At 31.5% G+C, this 21,619-nt stretch overlaps 1 protein-coding gene across 4 annotated transcripts in view; it reads right to left on the bottom strand.

Annotated features, from left to right (window-relative positions):
* Positions 1-18,941, bottom strand: part of LOC145291979 (synapse-associated protein 1-like) — a 212,861-nt gene extending 193,920 nt beyond the window's left edge. The window contains exon 1 of one of the 4 annotated variants that reach the window (XM_080137935.1): positions 18,116-18,941. In XM_080137935.1, the coding sequence (XP_079994061.1) occupies positions 18,116-18,617 (502 nt within the window). In that variant the 5' untranslated portion in view covers positions 18,618-18,941. The remainder of the gene's footprint in view (positions 1-18,115) is intronic. The other 3 variants (XM_080137933.1, XM_080137932.1, XM_080137934.1) reach the window with 3 other exon arrangements.
* Positions 18,942-21,619: the final 2,678 nt, after the last annotated feature.

Below are 21,619 nucleotides of genomic sequence, written 5' to 3'. Positions count from 1 at the left end.
AACTGCAGTTTTAGGCCTTAACATATGTAAATTTGAGTTCTGCACCATGCAAAAAAAAGAAATGACTAAGTCCATTCCCCCCCCTACACCCATTTAGCCCCAAAAGTCATCAAGGCCTTAACATATTTAAATTTGAGTTCAGTACCATGCAAAACTACTAAATAGACATACACAGAAAACTTTGGACAAATATGGTAAAATAGTCCCAAAAATGGAGTATTTTTATTAGCCCTAAAAGAGTCCCTGGTCCACACACAAGCGTTATCGCGAAGTATAGAAAAAAATTATATAGAAATCAGTTATTTACAGCTTTTCAGAAAGTTTTATAAAAATCCAAGGCATCATTTTTTTTTTTTTTTTTTTAATCAGCACAAAAATGTCAATTTTAGCCATTTTAACCCAAAAGTCATTCCTAGGGAGGCAACAGGAGTTTTCCCGGAAAATACGTTCTGTTACCTTTTTACTAATATCGTGTTTAATATTTGTGCAAAATTTCAAAAAATTCCAAGACGTAGTTATTGAGAAACATGCGGATGGATGAATGAACGGACAAAGGTGAATTTACAGGTCCACCCTCCTTCTGTCGCAGGACCAAAAAATGTTAATCCTAACAAAATGAAGAAAAAGATTTATTTACAATATTCACCTCAACCGTACAAAATGAAACAATTGTACAGGCAGAAAATAGAAAACAAGCGCTCAAACATTAATAGAAAGAATTCAAAGAATTTTTTTTCTTTGTAAAATGTCCACTGAGTAGAAAATTGTGAAAAAAAAAAAAAAAAAAAAAAAAAACATTACAGGGCCTAACTATAAAAAAAAAAAAAAACTTTTATCAACATATTTTCCTAGGATGATATACTGATTTTAACGCTTCTCGAACAATTCAAAGCTGTTTTTGGCCTCAAAAGTTTCAGATATCGCTTCTTTGGAACTAAATCTCTTTCCCAAAGATTTTTTATTTTATTTAAAGCACAACCAAAAAAAAAAAAAAAAAAAAAAAAATTATTGTAATTTATTTTTTGTTAATATTTTCATTTGGAATATCAATGAAGTAGCAGAAATCAGTGGAAAATCCGGTTTTTTTGTAGAAAAAAAAATTAAGCCATTCATACTCCGACAGGATAAAAATGGAGCTCTGCTCCTTTCTGTAATACCCATTATATATATATATATATATATATATATATATATATATATATATATACACACACACACATTGATCTTTATTATTTAGCAGCTATTTTTCAACAAATTTTTCTTTTGGTGTTGGTTATGACAACATATTTGAATAAGACTATTTTTGATCAATTATTCTTTAATTTAATATTAAATGAAATCACAAATGAAATAACGTAAAAGAATATTCATTTTTTACAATTATTATGTCGGCCAGATTTCAAATGTGAAGTCCTTAAATCCATTGGAACATTTTTTGTCAGAGAGAATAGAGGGCAAGTCTTTCTCTTTACATAAAACTAAATTAAACTAAATATAGTCTACATCATCCATGCATAGAAGCTATGTTCATAAATTCATGATGATCTGTTAATCAGTTTTGGAGTTTATCTGACACAAACATATATAGAATAGTTTGAAAATATCTTATAAGGTTAAACGGTAACTTTAGCTAGCATATTTCTGGCAATAATTTCGGCCTACTGTTTGGAGGTGAAACAAGTCTGGAGTTTCAGCTTAGAGTTGAGGAGACCAGTAGGCCAAAATAATTATAGTCTAAAACATTGCTAGAGAAAGTTATCCTATAGTCTTAAATATTTGCTCGACGGAAATATGACATCTGATAAATATTTATAAGTATACTTCAGCACCAACAAGCCAATATAGTATACAACCATTGTTGAGATGATTTGTTTCCTGTTGGTTGAGGTTACGTTTTTGGTCCTGTCCTAGGAGGTCCACTCTCCCAGGATTTGCCTTATCACTTTGAGAAGGAGTTAGTTTACTGATAGTTGCCTGAGGCGCTCCTGTCGGAGAATGCCAACAGGTCTATCTCGACATTTTTTGCAATACTCTTCCTCTGCTTTTCAAATCCCACTTTCCAATCCTTATTTCACATCCTCCTACCATGGACGAGAGACAAACATTATAATTATATAATTTCATATTAAATGGAACCTTTCCATTCAAATTGAACCGGAAATCTCAGATTTCACAATCAAAACTATATATACTGTATGGCATAATCAGGTTGAAATGCCGACTCTCATTAGATCAAGTTAAGCAACATTCAGTTGAACCAGTACCAAATGGGTGACCATTTTGGAATACCAGACACTGTATATGGGAAGATAATTAAACCTTGAGAAAATATAAAATAAGAATTAAGTCCTCAAGATAGCTTCAGCAAGTACTCCAGTATAATCCACTAGTCCACACACGTGTTGCTGCAACGAAACAACAGATCCTGAGCAGCCGTTTTCTTCATGTAATGAAGTTTTCAAGAGTGTATATGCAATTCGTTTTTTTATTTTATTTAAAAACATTTTTTTTTTTACTTTAATTTGTTTGGATTATAAAGAGGACGGACATTTTTAAGACTTTTGAATTCAACAGAATTTTTTTTCAGAACAAAAACTAAAAAAAACAAAAAAAAAAACGAAAACTACTCAATAAATTAATAAATAAAATTAAATAAATTAATAAAACTACTCAATAAATTAATAAAAATAAAAATCTGTGTGATTAAGTAATCTCCGTTTATTTGCCACCCCACGAGGGCAGAGTTGGACACAAGGTCGGTTTTTAATGCAATCAATATCCAGCTCAAGAAAAAGGAACATGTTGGATAGAGACAAATTAAAAAAAAAAAAAAAAAATCGCCTCAGTTTAGCATGAGACGGACAGTGATTGAGTACAATATCAAAACAGATACTACACTTTACTCCCAACTAAAATAGTGAAGTCTTTATTAAAAATTAAAAAAAAATACCTCTTGATACGTTTTGTCTTGCACATTTTTCATAGAGTTCTTTTTAGTTTGAATCTAACAATTTTCACAGCTAAAGCCAAAAATATGACGCTATTCTGACTGATTTCACCACCTGACAATTATTTATCCCAGAAAAATTAAACTATCATAAACTGTCATAAAATCGACATTAACTGAATCAAACAGGATTGTATATTTTATATATTAAAAGAAACGATGAATGTGTATATATTAACATTGTTATCCTCTTTACAAAGATTGCATCTTTATTTTAAAGTTTTCTTTTATTTTGAAATCCTGGTACTTATACAGAGTATAAGCCATGCTATTTTTAAACAGGATTTTCCAGTTAAAATCAATTTTTACAGTACGTTTTACTTATTAAATTGCTAAGTCCGGAAGAGGTTAAAAAAAAAAAAAAAAAATTTTCCTCCCCATATTAAAAATGAGTTTCTAAATAATGTTATTTCAGCAAGTTCCGTATTCAGCATAAGTACCGTAATGCTAAACATCTTAAAAGATGACAACACAGATTGAATCAGACGCGGTGTGTCAGAAATTTCGTGAAAATAGTGAATAATTCCACCCCATCTTTCCAAGCTTATAACTCCTCAAAAAATGTAATTCAAGCCCTAATTTTTTTTTCAATTAAAGAAGCAAAGACCAAGGTTTCATTAAAAAAAAAAATAAAAATAAAAATTTAAAAAAAACATGTTTTTTTTTTAAAAAAGGTTTTAAACTTCGGACTTTACAGGTAAATTTCTAAAAAAACTTTTTTTTTTTGTTGTTTTAAATTTGAATATATTATTTATTGACCTTTTCTCTTCAATTTGTGATATATAAGACTTTGGTACATAAATTAATTATTTACTTTTTAATAGACATTTAAAAATGGGAGGCGTGAATTATTCGACCCCCTGTCTTTCCAAGCTTATAACTCCTCGAAAAATGTAATTCAAACCCTAATTTTGTTTTCAATTAAAGGAGCAAGGACCAAGGTTCCATTAAAAAACAAAAGAAAAAACAAATAACGTGGTTTAAAAAAAAAAGGTTTTAAACTTCAAACTTTACACGTAAAATTCTAAAAAACACTACGTTTTTTTGTTTTTTTTTAATTTGAATATATTATTTATTGACCTTTTCTCTTCAATTTGTGAGTAAATTAATTATTTACTTTTCGGTGAGTAAATTAATTATTTACTTTTTAATAGAAACTTGAAAATGGGGGGGGGGCGTGAATTTAAAAAAAAAAAAACGCTTGTCTAAATTATATTCGGTTTATTGGAAAGAACATAAAATTTCACATTGACCCTGAAAATATCGTAAAAATAGAATCAATAGAAAAATTTTGATAGATTTTTAAAGTTTAAAAATTGAAAAATATTGAGTTCAGAAAATTCATTACTGCTTTTTAAAAAAAAAAATATTTCTATTACTTTTAAAACAACTATAATAGTTTATTTTGGAAGTATAATCCATAAAGAAAATAAATAACCCACTTTTAACAGAGAAATTACGAGATTTTTATATTTTATTCGCAGTTTCGTGTTAGGGGTGTCAAAAATTCCTACAAAAATTCTGATACACCTAGACGATCACTTGTAAAGATTATATTTCCCCATTAACACGCTAACAAAGTCGATTCACTTAAAATAACATTGATAGCAACATAGTAACAGTAGTTGGATCACAACTGTGGACATTTATTGATTAAGGATTTTCTAATAATTATAGTAAAAATAGATATTAACTGCTATGTACCATTTATTCAAAAATTGTAAATGACACTCAACTACAAACCTAAGCAGCAGTTGTTGCAGTGTCACAGTTAGTAGCAGCAGAAACACTACACACAAATTGCACAATAAGTTCAAATAATGAAGTTGTACATATAACTGCACCTACTCGGTATTGCTAAGGAATCTTTTTTGTATTTTTTTTAATTATGCCATGTTTTTTAAATTTATTTTTTAATCAAATTAGTACTTTTTAATAGAACTTTAATCGTTACAGTATAGTTTTGTCATTAAATTATTGAATCCAAATTGTTATAAAACTATGGATAATTTTACTTTGGTAATGTTTTAATCTTTATTTATAAAGTTATTAGATATAAATATCTTCCAAAACATTGCAATATTTTTTTATACACGAGTATTTGCTAAGAATTTTAAAGCTAGAAATTGTTTTCTATTAGAAAGTTGAAGTGCTTCAAAATTCCTTCCAAGTACTTTTTTTTTTTTTTTAGCTATTAAAAAAAGATTTGAATGACTGACTTGTTAATGAAGAAAGAGAAACGCATTCTAGTTGATTAAATTCCGTATTTTTTTTTCATTTTCATTTTGCACTATTGCATTTATAATTTCAACAAATAAACAAATTCAAAGCATAATTATCAAAGTTACGTTGACACAAGACACACACTAAGTAGTATTTTAATTTTATAAAGATTATAAACATACTGAAATAACTTTTGATTAAAAAGCACCTATGATCATACCACACCCCAAAAAATGATACACAAACAAAGCATTGGTAGACGTATATGATGCAATTTACCATACTCCTAAAATAATTGATTTAGTTTGGAACAAGGATTCTGGATACAAGGTCTAATATCAAATCCTTATTTTAATCTTCATAAAGACATAAAACCAATGCTGGGGTTTAAGTTTACCCATTCTTGGATAAATATCCTCATATATATATATATATATATATATATATAAACATATCCATATTAGATGAAAAGATCAGTTTGCCATATTTGAGGAAAATTTTTATATTGTCGATTGCAAGTGGAAAGGTAGGGAAGATGAGGCTTGTCTTAAACAATAATAATTTTGTGGAGAGTGAGAGTTAAACTATTTATAAACCACAAAATGATCAAGAGGACGGGTTTACGGGGACTTTAAAATGGACTAAATATTAAGTATATTTTTTTTAAGATTCCAACTTAAAATTTGAACATTCTGGATTTAAAAAAAAAAAAAAAAAAAAAAAAAAAACAGTAGTAAAACTGTGTGGGCTTAAGAGGGAACATCAAAGCATTAAATAAAGTAGAGGAAATAGACATATACATACACTCACATTATACACACGCAAATGTTATCAAAGGCAAGACAAGTTACTATTCTACCAAGGTGGAAGTGTTTTTACTTACATTAAAACTTTTATTCAATCCAAAAAACAAATAGTGTAGAGTGTTGCGTGAAAACAAGAAAAATGGCTGCTAACTGACACCTAAATATTTGAAGCCTTGATAATAACTTTAAAAAAAAAAAAAATAATAATAATAATACTGTCAGAAACCCACCCAATAAATGTCACAGTAACATTTATTGAGTGGGTTTCTAACAGTATTTATTTTTAAGTCATTACCAGGACTATGTGTGTCATAGGTGTCAATTCGCAGCAATTTTTCTTGTTCTCACGTAACGCTCAACGTTATTTGTTTTTTCAAACCGAAAAAGCGTTTTAAAGTAAGTAAAAGCATAAACAACTTATTCAACTAGGTAAAAGAGTAACTTATCTTGCCTTTGATAACATTTATTTGTTGTATATTTGAAATTTTGACCACTTTTTCATACCAAAGCGTATTGTAAAAAAAAAAAAAACAGAAATCCATCTAGACTGCGGCAATTTTTATTTTTGCTCCAAAGCAGAATGTTCCTTTGCAGGGAACTGGACCCACTCCTCTTAAAAACTAACCTTGTGTTTAAGTTTGAACCAAGGAGGAGGGACAAGTGAATGGTGACATCATAGACATGTTATCTGCTTGCCCCTGCCTATGAGTGTAAAATTTAAAGGTTTTTTTCTTTAATGTGTGAGGAGGGATCCACACATACACACAAGGGGAACGATGGAAGAAAAAGAAAAAGTTAATCCAGTCAAAAAGGAATTCTCCTGACTGAGGACAGAAGAGATATATAACACTTTGATCTCAACCCAAACACATGGAGACTGGAAAGTTTAGAACAGATCCATTTCTAAAATAGTTTTACTACACAACAATACTGGTTGCTATAGCAACCGAGGTTCACCATTACATTAATCTGACAACCTAGGAGCCAACTTGAACCATCAAACCCTCTTTTTGCAACACTCGCAGGCCAATACCTTCTTCAAGAGAGGGTGTCAATCATCTTAGGTGCCCCTTACCAGATCTGTTTATGGCTATTTTTGAACCAAACTAGAGCGGCCCTTCGAGGAGAGCTGGTTTTCTCCACCTTCCGACCTTGTGTCACATCTCACTGGTGTGTAGAAGCAAGAACATTGTAAAGTTCTGGTGTTGTACTTGTTGTTTATTTTATTATGGGTTTTTAAACGTCACTTAAGGATAAGGTTTACAGTTTGACAGGTAGATGGGATTAGTAACGACAATTGTAAACTGGTCAAAATTGATTATTTAAGAGGACGGTTCATCAAGAATTTGTTACATTGGACTTGATGATGGCAATGTTATAGTCACTCGGGAAGTAATTCCATGATACGGGGGTTCCATTGACATGCAACTTAGTTCATGAAAGTTTTGTTTAGTTTTTTTTTTTAATCGGGTTTCGGCCAGAAATTTTGCTGTTAAGGGGTCAATGTTCAACGATTTGACCTTTGAGAACTCTACCAAACTCCTCTGCTAATTTTAGGTCTAAACACTTAAAATTTTAGATATAGGTTACTTGGCACATGGATCTAACTTTATAATTTGATTTTAGCCGAAAAACAGTAGGGGTCAAAATTAAAAAAAAATTTGATCTCTTCTGTGTCTAACAAATAACTGAGCCAATTTGTAGTCTAAACATTTGAAATTTTACATAAAAAGGTATTCAAACATAGGGTAAGCTTTTTAATCGTTTTTTGCCAAAAATCTGGCTTCCAAGGGGTAATGGTCAAAAGATTTCACTTTTGCGGTCTCTAGCAAACTATTAAGCCAATTTTGGGTCTAAACATTTGAAATATTACATATTCAGACATGCAGCAAGCTTTTTAATCAGTTTTGGGGGGAAAATTTTGCTGGAAAGAGGTCAAAGTTTACAGAGTTGACCTTTGCAGACTTTACCAAACTCCTCCACTAATTTGGGGTCTAAACACTTGAAATTTTAGATGTAGGTTACTTGGACATGGGTCAAACATTTCAATTTAATTTGAGCCCAAAACAATAAATGTTAAGGCGTCGAAATTGGGGTCAATCTAAAAAAAAAATTTGACGTCTGCAGTCTACCAACTTTTCTCTATTATAGTTAAGGAAGACTTATATAGAAAGGCATTACTGTAGATATTCACACTTTAATATATACATATGCACATAGAGTTATGAACAGTACATAGGGCCTGAGCAAAGCCGGGCGGAACTGCTAGTATATATATATAAAGAAGTAGTTTGGATAAATTGCCATGGCATCAAAACACTAACTAATTGTAAATCAACAATTATTATTTGTAAAAACTTATTTAGTCAGTGAAATATTATCAAACAAGTGAATTACAATTAAATGTTACAATTATGGAGAATCAAACATTACAAAAAGAGAAAAAATTAAAAGTTGTTGCAAAGTACACTTCAAAACACAAACCACTATTTAAAATTTAAAAAAAAAAAAAATTTCAATAACAAAATGGGTTAACATTTTTTATATACCTGAGAAGATGATATGAGGAAAGACCATACACTACCCTCCCACTCAAGGAGGAAGAACTTCCTAGAAGGATGGTATTATGGTAATAAAACAGATCCATCCACAAAAGAGAATAAATCTGGGTGGATGGTATTATGACCACACTACACTACTACCGCCTCATACACACCCCATAAAAAAAATGGAGGTAATGCCTGGGAGGATGATATCATGATGACAGAACAGATTCTATGATATTTTTTGGAATTGATCATTTTAAGGTAATACACAAGTTTGAAATATAATAAATCGAATTGATAATCAAAAGATAGTTTGAGATTCAGACAGATCAGATACCTAATCTCCATTATTTTAATTTTTAATTATATACTAGCAGTTCTGCCCAGCTTTGCTCGGGCCCTATGTACTGTTCATAACTTTAGGTGCATATGTATTAAAAAGTGTGAATATGTACGATAATGCCTTTCTATATAATAGGTTTCCTAAACTACCATAGAGAAAAGTTGGTAGAGACCGCAGACGTCAAATTTTTTTATTAACTTTGACCCCAATTTTGACCCCTTAACATTTGTTTTGGGCTAAAATTAAATTAAAATGGTTAACCCATGTCCAAGTAACCTACATCTAGAATTTCAAATGTTTATACCCAAAATTGGCGGAGGAGTTTGGTAGAGTCTGCAAAGGTCAACTCTGTAAACTTCGACCTCTTGCCAGCAAAATTTTCGCCCAAAAACTGATTAAAAGGCTTGTTGCATCTTTGAATACCCTTTATGTAAAATTTCAACTGTTTAGACCAAAAATTGGTTGAATAGTTTGCTAGAAACCGCAATGGTCAAATCTTTTGAACTTTGACCTTTTGGCAGCCAAATTTTCGGCCAAGAACTGATCAACAAGCTTACCCTATGTGTGAATACACTTTATGTAAAATTTCAACTTTTAGACCAAAAATTGGCTGAGTAATTTGGTAGAGACCGCAGAGGTCAATCTTTTTTTAAACTTTGACCCCAATTATGATCTCTTAACATTTGTTTTGGGCTCAAATCAAATTATAAAGTTAGATCCATGTCCAAGTAATCTATATCTAAAATTTGAAGTGTTTAGACCCAAAGGAGTTTGGTAGAGTTATCAAAGGTCAAATCGTTGAACTTTGACCTCTTAACAGCAAAATGTCTGGCCTAAATCTGATTAAAAAGATTTTCCCAAATTTCAATACCCTTACGGCAAATCTCGAGTCTGTAGACCGAAAATTGACTAGGGAAGTATAGACAGACAGACAGACAGACAGACAGACACATAGACACACACACACTTTCACTTTTTGCCCGGATGTTTGGAGGTGTATGTTGAGAAAAAAAAAAAAACGTCAATTTTTTTCAACTTTGACCCTTAACATTTATTGTTTTGGGCTCAAATCAAGTTATTAACTTAGATCCATGTCCAAGAAACCTATATCTAAAATTTCAAGTGTTTAGACCCAAAATTGTCGGAGGAGTTTGGTAGAGTTCTCAAAGGTCAAATCGTTGAACTTCGACTCTTTAACAGCCAAATTTCTGGCCGAAAACCGATCACATTATTTTTCCAAATCTCAGTACCTGTATATCAAATTTTGAGTCTGTAGACTTAAAATTGACGGAGTTATTGCGTAGGGAAATGTACACACACATAGACAGACACGTTCACTTTTATAGATAAAGTAACGGGGGGGGGCGTTGCTCGATCGTAAAATACGCTTAAATATATTTTAATTCATGCAGATTTTGTACTTGATATTACCGAGCCAATTCTCTATTTAACATTGTGTATATATACACTACCGATGTCAAGTTTTTTTTGTTGTTTTTTTTTTTTTTTTTAATTACTTCAGTTAGAATCGTAATCAAAACATTTAGCGGTCCAACCGCATTTCCTACCATTTGAGCTATCGACTGAAAGATAGCAAATTAAACCTCTCTTCAAGCTATGAATGAATTTACGCATGCGCAAAAGTAATCGAAATATGTCCGCCAATTGAAATGAACACTTGCTGGCATATTCCTGCACGCGTTATTCATCGATCCAAATATTTTACTGGTTATAAACTATTCTTTATGTGTGGTTACTATTTTTTTCTTTTTAATTTGAGTGTTATGTGATCAGTAATTTAAGGTTTTATAGGTTAAATATTTTGAGACAGACACACATACATTCACTGTTTTATTTATATAAGATTACAAAATAATCCATATATTCGTTTGAAATTGCCTGAGCACTCCAGTCCACCCCATACATTATTTTTCAAATTTGGTTTAGTGACCCCTGAAAATATCACATTCCCTCCAACCCAAATAAACCATATGGCCTCTAGAGAATACGTCGATTACACAATCGAATGTCGTATAGTTTTATTATTTTTAATTAGTATACGACGTTTTAGCACATATTATTCAAGCAATTAAACTCTTATTATTTTTGATAATAAAACGGCCATCAAGAATGAATTCAATGAAAGTACACGGTTCATAGATATGATGGGCAGATATGTGATGCAAGGGAAATTAGTACCGAAGATGGAATTAACAAGCCAATGTTAGGATGGTATTAAGAGACGAGCAATTCTTCATTGCAGCTAAGACGTTAGATCAAATCAAATAAAGATCTTTCTCCATTCATATTCAGCAAGGTTGAAAAAACTTATTTCCAAGTCATAAATCGTGACAGCCGACAACGATACAGCTACTAACCACTGAAATAGTAGTCGATTAGGATAGGGAGAAGAATCAAGCAATGCTACCTGTAATTTGGATGAACAGTAAACAGCTTCTTGAGATTCGGCCAGCAGGGTTTCAATTTCTGTATTCGGTACAACAACGGTACACTTTTACCATAATCATTTACGAAAGCTAAAGTTTTCTGGATTTATTTGTTTGTTTTTCAATAACATCAATATTAACAAGTTATTTGGCATTTTAGCTAAAGAGCAAAGTGTAGTATATGTTGCGATACTACATTTCATGTTTTTGTCCTGTCAATAGAAGAGAAATCCATCTAGACTGGGACAATTTTTCTTTTTATCGCAATCCGAAGTGCTCCTTTCGGAGGAACTGGATTTTCTCCTAACCGACCTTGTGTCTAACTTTGCTCTTATTCCATTAAATAGAAATATCAACAAGTAAACAAACAGTTTGGGTTTAAACGTCTCGTCTTTAGCCGACTTTTAGGTGATTACATGTTAATATCCTAATAGACTCGGTGAAAAGAAATAAAAACAATTATTTTAGAATTTAGAGTGGGAGATCAAGTTCGAATATAGATTTTACGTAAAATGATCCATTTTGGGGCCATTCCAACTCTTTAGTGCTGCCAACTATATTTTTAAGTTGACTCTTTAGTGCTGCCAACTATATTTTTAAGTTGACCGCCTAAAAAGTAGACGCTACCTCAATTTTTTTTTTTTTTTTTTTAGACGCACAGAATTTATTCTATATAGTAACAACAACAACAAAAAATGCTGGTCAGTTCCTCTAAAACATTACAATCGACAATAAAAAATGGGGGAGGAGCGTCATTTTACTCAAAACTGATCACCGACTTTAAATTCTAAAATAATGGCTTTCTTTTTTGTTTTAATTATTTTTTTTTATTTCCATCAAGTTTTTTAGGGTGTTCACACGTAATCGCATAAAAAAAGTAGAATCGTTTTGGTTGGGGGGGGGTAGCTAACGGTATAAGTCTACAATAAATATTTGAAAAAAAAATTATAAATTATGACTACCATTATAATCGGAATTCTGTTGAAATCGAGGGAGTCGGTGCACGAATACAAAAAAAATGGACATTTCAACAATGGATGATTGATTGCGAGACAAATTGAACAGAAAGCTTGCACGATAATTAATACAACGACGAAAAGAGTTACTGTTTTTCTTTTTCGATGTAAATTATTTTATCGAAATGTGTTTAACCAGCAGAGTTCGTAGAGAGAGGGAGAGCGAGTAACGATGACAAGTTAATTTATGCATATGTCATATGATCAAATGCATTGTCACTCATTTGCATAAAAAATCATAAAAAAAAAACACGGCAAAACACACACTTCGTTTACACGATAATGAAATTATGACCTACACACAAGGAAAAACGAGGAAATGTTGATGTCCCCCTCGCTTCGGTTTTAAAACTTGCATAAATTATGATAATCTTGTCAATTCGCTTTTTTATTTTCTAATTATTTATTACCTCATGCAAGGAAAATATAGTGTTATTTATATTTGTTTTTATTATTTACGATATTCATAATTGAAAGTATTCAGTTATTATTATTATTTTTTTTTTTTTTGCCTCGATTTGGAAATCAGCATTTCATTTGCAAGAGTGCTCTATCTATAGGGGAGCATAATTATAATTTTATTTTCTGGGATTTTTTCAAATAAGGATTGATAACCTCCAACTTTCAAGTACTGAAGAAGGTTGAGGGTATATCGGCCGAAACGTTGTGAAAATAACAACCAAGGTGAAAAAAAATCATACAAATTCAATAAACATAACTTTCTTTTAATACATAAGCAATAATTCAAAGTATACTAAAAATTCAAATAATATGCAAAGATGTTAACCATAAAATTTTTAAAATAAAAAGAAACATGTAATAAGTACATTTTAAGTTTCAAATCCTATTTTTAAAAGATTGCTAAATAAAATATCCGACATAAACTTACTTATGGCTTCGAAAGTATATATGGAATTTAGATTTAAGCAATGTCATTCTTTTTTCTATCATATATTCATTCATTCATTCCAAAAGTGTAAATATTTTTTAGAATAAACTGTGAGAAAAGACGGGAGGGAACTAACCAACACTAAGAAAAAAAAAACAATTACATTTCCAATGATTTTTTTTAATTAAACTATATAGATAAGAATATTAGATGAAATTGATTTTATTTTTACATAAAAATTACATAAATCGATTAAAGACGGCATAGAATCTCCTTGCATTGGTAATTTAATAATAAAGTAATTTTACAAAATCAAATTTAAAATAATTCTTAAAATAGATTTAGAAATAATGGTAAGGAATTTACGGGAATATTTTTAGAGTCTATCTGATGAGACATTTATCTTCAGTTTATGTAACAATTATCTGGTCAAATATCGATCTTAATAAAACCAATTCAGAATTCGTAAAATAATAAAAATCGATTAGTTATTTAAAGTAGTTAAATAAAAAGAGAAATGATAATGAATTTAAGCTTTAAAATCCTATTTTTAAAAATCTGTGATAAAAACAAAAAAACTGCATGTCTGCTTTATAAGATTCCTGCTATTTTTTAAACTTTTAGAAACTCGAAAGTATTTATGCGATTTAAATTTAAAAGTTTTGTCAAACATTCGATCAATTTTATTGCAAAACTGATTTATTTCTTATGACATTCACAATTGTTTTTGAAAATCTAAATACCTTTATACAATAATATATATATATATATATATATATATATATATATATATATATATATATATATATATATAACACGGGAGTAGGACAAACATTAAAGTAAAAAAGATTCCCGGACTGTGCCGGGTATGTTGTACAACTAATATATATTCTGCGGATTTTTTTGTGTGTTATATTAAGGTTTTAACTTTCGAATAACTGCTATTGAAACATTATCTTTACCAAATTAGTTATAATTTTATAACATGTTTTAATTAAATTAATAATTTGATGACCAAATATCGTAATAACCTTCAAGATCACAGTGTAGTATCTGTTCTGATGCTATGCTTGCTTCACCTTTTCTGTCCTTGGTCAATGGAGGAGAAATCCTTCATGATTGAGACAATTTTTATTTCTGTTCCTATCCAGAGTGGCCCTTCCCCCCCCCCCACATTAAAACCGACCTTGTGTCTAACTCTGCACTCGTGAGGAAGCAAGTAAATAGAAACCTTATTACGGTTGTGAGTACTTGTGTAGAATACGGACCGTGCTGAAATAATAACATTATTATTTAGAACCCCATTCTTAAGATGAGGAAGGAATAGAGTTTTGTAAATATTTTGTACTTTCACTTACCAATTTAATAAACAAAAAAAAATTGGGTACTCATGCATGCAGATCAATGACTCATGCACTTATTGATCCGTGCTTAAATAACGTTATTATTTAAAAAGCCATTCTTAACATGGGGAGGGAAGGGTGTTTTGTACATATTCTGTACTTTAACCTTACAATTGAATAAAAAAAAAACTTTAATTAAACTTGGAAATACGATTTAAAAAATAGCGCGGATCTGTAAGTGCATTAGCACCGAAAATTGAATTTAATCTGAACATTTTATGTAATAAAAATAAATAATACGGTCAGTATTCTGCATAAGTATCCGGTTTTGCATATACATTTAAATATTAATTGAACCAAAATTGTCATTAAAAATGTAACTAATATTTTGTTTCAATGGCAGCCATCTTAAAGCTAAAATCGTCAATAAAAACATTTTTTTTAAGTTGACGTTAGACTTTTTACAAATTAAAGATATCCAAATAGGTATAAATAAACATTTTTTTTTAATATATATTTTTTGTTTATTTTTAAGAGATGCACTATGCAGTGTGATATTATAGTGCATCTGTTTCAATGTCGATGATGATGATGAATTTTAAAGTAAAAAGTGAAATCTGAAACTTTGACAATAACAATAACAAAAGTGTCCAAAATGGTCAAGCAAAAAATAAAATAAGCAAGCACTGCCACTGAGCCGGGCAGTATGTGTGGGCGAAACATAATGACTCCAACACATCGATTTTGCGTGGGCAGAAGAAAAGTTGGGTCGATGGTCGAAGAGGGAGAGAAAGAGCACTAACAGTAACCATTTTACATTATTTTTGTATTAATCAGATTTTATTGCAAGATTGTTGTACCCCCTCCCCCAACAACTAAAATGAAGTAGATTAGTTACTTTTTATGTTGTTTACCTTAACCTTGATTTTCGTGATCAAGTTGTTTGTTTTATTTTAGGGGAGGGGAACATGGGGTTGTCAATGGCTCAACCAACACAGCCCCCATAGTAACCTCAAATGAAAATTGATGCTTCACTTGCGATTAAAATTAATCTTTAATTTCAGCCGTTAAAAGAAATACATCAGTATTATCACTAGTGTCGATTGATGCACTCAAACATTTTATGTCACTGGTGACTCCCCACAAGGATAGAGATAAACACAGTGTCAGTTTTTAATTTGACGAAAATCTAGGCATTCTGAAATAGGATAAAAATTAAAATTGCTTCTGCTTCACTCTAGAAAGATTTCTAGGACAGACAAAAAGTGTAGTATCACACGTTTCTATTGATTGATTTAAATGACAGCCTAGAGCAATTATTCCATGAATAAAGTTCTTTATCAACGAACTGTGTGTGTGTGTGTGTGTTTCTTCATGTTCCAAAAATGTTATTTTTTAAGAAAATGTTTTTTTGTGCTCATCCACTTTTGTTACCGTGCTATTTTTTTTAAATAGTATTTTAAGGTTTAATTCAAGTTTTACGATATCTTTATTTCTAAATTGTTAAGTGAAAGTACGGAATAAATTACAAAACACCCTCCTCACCATGTTAAGAGTGGCTTTCGTTATTATTTCAGCTCGGTAACAAAAGTGCATAAGTACCGTTTTTTGTTTTTTTTTGTTTTTTTTAATAACAACTAGGACATTGAGGTGGCTGATTGCCACCAACATTTCAGTGAAGACCAATGGTTATTGCAAGCGAGAAGTTAATGGCAAGCGGCTGTTGCCATAATGCAAAATCATTGGCAAAAGAGGTGGAGTAGTGGAGAGTACTAGAAACCTGAGGAGATTTTTCATCCAGACTACAAGGTACACCAGCAGTCCAGCTCCAGCACCACCTGTTATTATCAATAAGTTCTAATGATATGTCCTGTGTGAAAACGCCTTAGAATAATAATAAATTTTAAGTGATAGATGAATTATTGAAAGCATAACTCTAGATTGTAAGTTTTCAGTTAACTCTAAGAACAAAGAATTAATATCAAACGATGTCTATTTCCTGCTTTCAATAAAACCGATTATGTTTTAAAAAAGAGATTGTCGACCCTAATTATACGTATTTAAATTTTTTTGCTCCATTTTTTTTAAATCTAATTTGGCGTTCTCAAAATAATTAAAATGTGTAAAAGCTTTTTCTAAAAAAAAATATTTCAAGTTTACATTTTTTTTTAGAGGTCAAACAAAAAAGCGATTATTATTTATTTATTTATAGGTTTAAAGCAGCCGCAACTTAAATACGACAAACAAGATCAGTTTCTTCTTTATATTTAATTTGCTTAATAAAATTAGTAAATACAACCATACCCATAAACATAGTAGCCATTATTACTACACAATAATACCTGAAATCAAAGAAACTAGAGAAATTCGCTTAAAATGTATAATTCTCCCCCCCCTTTTATTGTAAAGTTAAATTTTTCTGTAAAGCAGATATGGATAGTTTTTTGTTGCCATTAAAATAAACTCATCCAAAAGGTAGCTTAAAAGGTGGAAATATTAACAAAAATTAACTGACAGGTGCTACTGCTCTGCCTGCTAGGTGCTTTTTTTTTTTCGGGGTAGGATTACTTTCATTTTTGTTTAAATGGATAAGTATTGTTAATATAGATCTCGTGTTTTATATATAAATTAATTTGATGAAATATGGGGATGGAATAGTCAACGACACAAAACAATATTTACCACAGACATAACAGAGCAAAAATTGCTTTTTCACGGGTGGGTTAGTTTGAATTAACAGGTACTCCTATGTTATGCCCCCACCTCCATAATAGTGGATTATTTTCACGTTTAAATTGATACATAAATAGTTTTAAATTTACTCTATTCATACATAATTGAAACGATAACACAAGTGCGTGCGTGTGCGTGTGTATCTACGTTTTCCTTGCGACGTTTTATTTACTATTAATCGAATATTTATTGAAATAAAAATTTGGTACTTATGCAAAACACGGACCGTGCTAAAATAACATTACTAAGCAGCCCATCCTTACAAAGGGGAGATGGATTTTTTAACTATTCTGCACTTTCCCCTAACAATTTAATAAAAAGATACCACAAAATTTGAATTTAGCTGGAAAATGCGATCTAAAAAAAGTAGCACTGTAACAGTGTAACTGTCCGTATTCTGCATAAAGCTAATAAAACTTTAATAGCTTAGAATAAATTAAATCCACCAGAATGCATTTTCTTTAATAGGGTTAAGTTTGTGTGTTATCCTGAAAGATATTATTTATATTATTAGTATTATTTCTCTATGTAATCTACCCGGGCAATTAGTTTTTTTTTTCTTTTTTTTTTTTTTTTTTTTTTTTTTTAGGAGAAATGGTTTTGGCGTGGGCAGAGCGACACAAAACAAACTGCATAACGAACACATACTATAATAATGGTTTAAGGGGTTGTTTTGCTTTTTTTTTTTAATAAAAGAGTAGGTTTGGGTAAAATTTAAAAAAAAAAAAAGAAGAAATGGTAAGGTGTGTGTGTGGCACCTACTTCCCCATTCTTTGGCTGCACTGACGGCCTTCGTGGACACATCTTCGATGGCTTGCTTGGCGGCCTCAATTTTCTCGTCGACCGCATCGGCCGGACCTTCGGCATTTTCGTCGTCACTACTGGTCAGTAGCGCTTCATCTCCGACCCCCTCAGAAGGGACCCTCAGCTTCTTCTTCTTCTTGGTCTTAGCGGGCAAGGGCGGAATATGAGGAGGGATCGCCGTGTCGGACCCGCTCAACTCCTGTTCCGAGGCAGATTCGGTCGGGGGGGAATCTTCTCCCCCTGATGGGGGAGGTGTCGGAATCGTAGTGGGCGAGGTGCTGCCGGCGGGGGCCGCCGTGGCACCACCACCATCGGCCCCAGATTCCTCACCCTTAGGAATATCCTTCCCTTCTGGGGTCGTTTTGGGAACATCTGTTTGGTCCTCGGCTCCGCTGGTATTCTGTTCGTCGTCCTCCTTCTTCTGGATGGCTCCCCACCAGCTGGAGACGGCATTGAACATGTTGGCTGTGTTCTTCAGCCGGTTGCCTACTGAAAACGACTCCACTTTGGCTGTTTAGATGTAAACTCAACTAGAATAAAAGTCTTTTTGAGGTTCGTTTCCCCTTAAATGTGTGCGATAGTGACGCACGGTCAGTCGACCAATTTGTAAACAACAACTCGTTCTGCCATTCACACTGACGTCATGGTAAAAATCAGGCCCGCACTTAATAAAATCCACTAATTTGAGTGGTGGGATGAGGTTATAATAATAATCAGGAATAATGAATGATCGCAGCTCCGCACTAAATTAGACTAAGCACCGAAGGAGTGGGAGTGATAGTGCAGTTGCCGCGGCTCATCTGGTAATAATGTTGACAATAAATAAAATATGTATATGTTTATAAATTCAAGGATCTGAATTTTTATCATTTTTTACTGTATATTTAATGATAGAAAATTTGATTATTTTTTTTTAAATGAAACAATTATTTAAATATTATTGTTGCGTCAATATTATTGGAGGAGGAGTTTATAATAATAGTAAATGACATCAATCCGTTAGCAGCTGTGATTTTTGATAATGTCGATCTTCAAAGTTCAATAGGAATCCTACCCTTCTTGGAGATTGGAAGTGGGAATTTAGAGGTTCTTATCCAGAATTCAACCTAATTTCTGACTAAGTAGTTATATATATATATATATATATATATATATATATATATATATATATATATATATATATATATATATATATATATCATAGACAGAAAATCATTTTAAACAATGAATGTGAAATCGTTAGCATTACAAGGCTGATCTAGCCAGTTTTAATTATTATGGAGTTATCTACTCTTGTCTTTTTCAAGATGACTATGCGAGACATTTCCTTTTTGCTTACTCATAAAATGTGGTTTTCTTAGTTGTGGTTTTTGGAATATAACATCTTCGTTCCCTGACGAGTACGTACATCATAAAGATTTTTCTGTATTTTTTAAAACTAGGTTACTTGCGCCAATTTAGAATAATGAATGATTACTTAAAGTGTTTAGTAATATGGATTTGATCGCATTGTATATGAAATATTTATTCTTTATTTAAATTAAAGATTGTTGTGTTCAGCAAACACAAAAAAATATTTCTTAAATTTCAATTAAAAAATGATAAATTTTCGCATTGGAATTGATTTTTTGGCAAATGTGTATTTCAGCGTCGTAAATTATTTAAAGACAAAAATTTATAAAAATTATCTATTTTTATATAAAACACATTATTAGACCCTAAGGCTGAAATAAAACCCGAAAAAAATTTAATTTTTATTATTTTTCAATATTTTTTAATAGACTAAGTGTACAACAATCGAGGCCGCCAACTTGTTTTGAAATTTTGACCTTTCTAAGGATTGCTAGATTGGCCTTTTTAAGGCCAACTTTGGCTTCTTTCTTTTTTTTTTTTTTTTACGCTCTTGCATGGACCATGGTTCCACGCAAGAGCGTAACAATGGACAAATTTGGCCTCAATAAAGCAAATTTGTGAAGCCTTAAAAAGGCCAAAATTTACGCCGCTGAAATATACATTTGCCGATTATATATATATATATATATATATATATATATATATATATATATATATATGAGGAAGCTTCACATATTTTCCTTTATATATATGATCTTAAATGGAACACGTACATCAAATCTGTTGCCAAGGCCGCTGGAAAAATGGTGGGATCTTTCTATCGATCCGGTAGATATCTCACTGCTGATGCTATTCTCTATCTATATAAGAGCCAGGTACGTCCAAGGATGGAATACTGTTGCCACATCTGGGCAGGAGATGCTAGAAAGGACTTGTCTTGCCTTGATAGAGTTCAAAATAGACTTCGTAGCCTCGTAGGAGATGTCCTTTTCTCCTCCTTGCAACCTCTATCTCACAGAAGAGATGTTGCGAGTTTGTCTCTGATGTATCGTTATTGTCATGGAAAGTGTTCAACTGAGCTTCAATCTATGGTCCCCCCTCGCCAAACTTTCACAAGAAACACTCGTCTAGCTGTAAACACTATCAATAATTTCCCCCACTCTTTATCTGTGCCTAAACCTAAACGTAGATTCCATGAACAAAGCTTCTTTCTTAGAACTGCACGCCTGTGGAATTGTCTTCCATTTTCCTGCTTTCCGGCTGACTACAATATGGTTGTGTTCAAGTCTAAAGTAAATAAGTTCTTGATGAGCCGTTCCATATAAGTTATCAAATTTACCAAATTTTCATTACTAATGATTACTATATTGTCCAATTTCTACTGTACACTCTTTAACCCTTATCCTTGAGTGGCCTCTGGGCCTTGATAATGTGGTGATGCCTATGTAAAAAAAAAATATATATATATATATATATATATATATATATAAAGCTGAATGTGTGTGCGTTTGTGTGTGGTCACGAATAGGCTCCTATATGGTTGACTATTTTAAAAAACTGATTACATATAATGATAGAAGATGTATCGAGACACAGGAATGGGTATGTTTGATCTGGCAGAACGGCGGTTCATTAAAATTGTGGGGTCTGCGTTCGCGCCTGGTACACAAAGTATGGAAATAAAAAATTTAAAAATAAAAAAAAAACGTTTACAAGTGTTTTTGATATAGATGTACATAATAATACTTTGATAAGTATGTTTTAACTTAAATAGGGATGGTATAATAAAATTGTGGGGTCTGCGTTCACGCCTGGCCTCCACAGAATGGAAATAGGCACAAACTTTAATAAAGACTTTTCATATCTATCTGCGTAAGTATACTTTGATAATTATGTTTCAGTTTGAAAAACTATGGTATAATAAAATTATGGGGTGTTTGTTCGCACCTGACCTCCCTAGAATGGAAATGTCACAAAGTTTAACAGGGTTTTTTAATATAGATCCACAGTATATTGTGATAAGTGTTTCAGTGTGAACAGGTATGGTATAATAAATTAAGGTATGGTATAATAAATTATTTTATTTTTACTTTCATCATATTTTGCTTT

This window comes from Euprymna scolopes, chromosome 13, assembly GCF_053919585.1.
Source record: "Euprymna scolopes isolate OS-2025 chromosome 13, ASM5391958v1, whole genome shotgun sequence".
In the NCBI taxonomy this organism is placed as follows: Eukaryota; Metazoa; Mollusca; class Cephalopoda; order Sepiida; family Sepiolidae; genus Euprymna; species Euprymna scolopes.
Note: the sequence above shows the minus strand (reverse complement) of the source record. Positions and strands in the feature narration are given on the sequence as shown.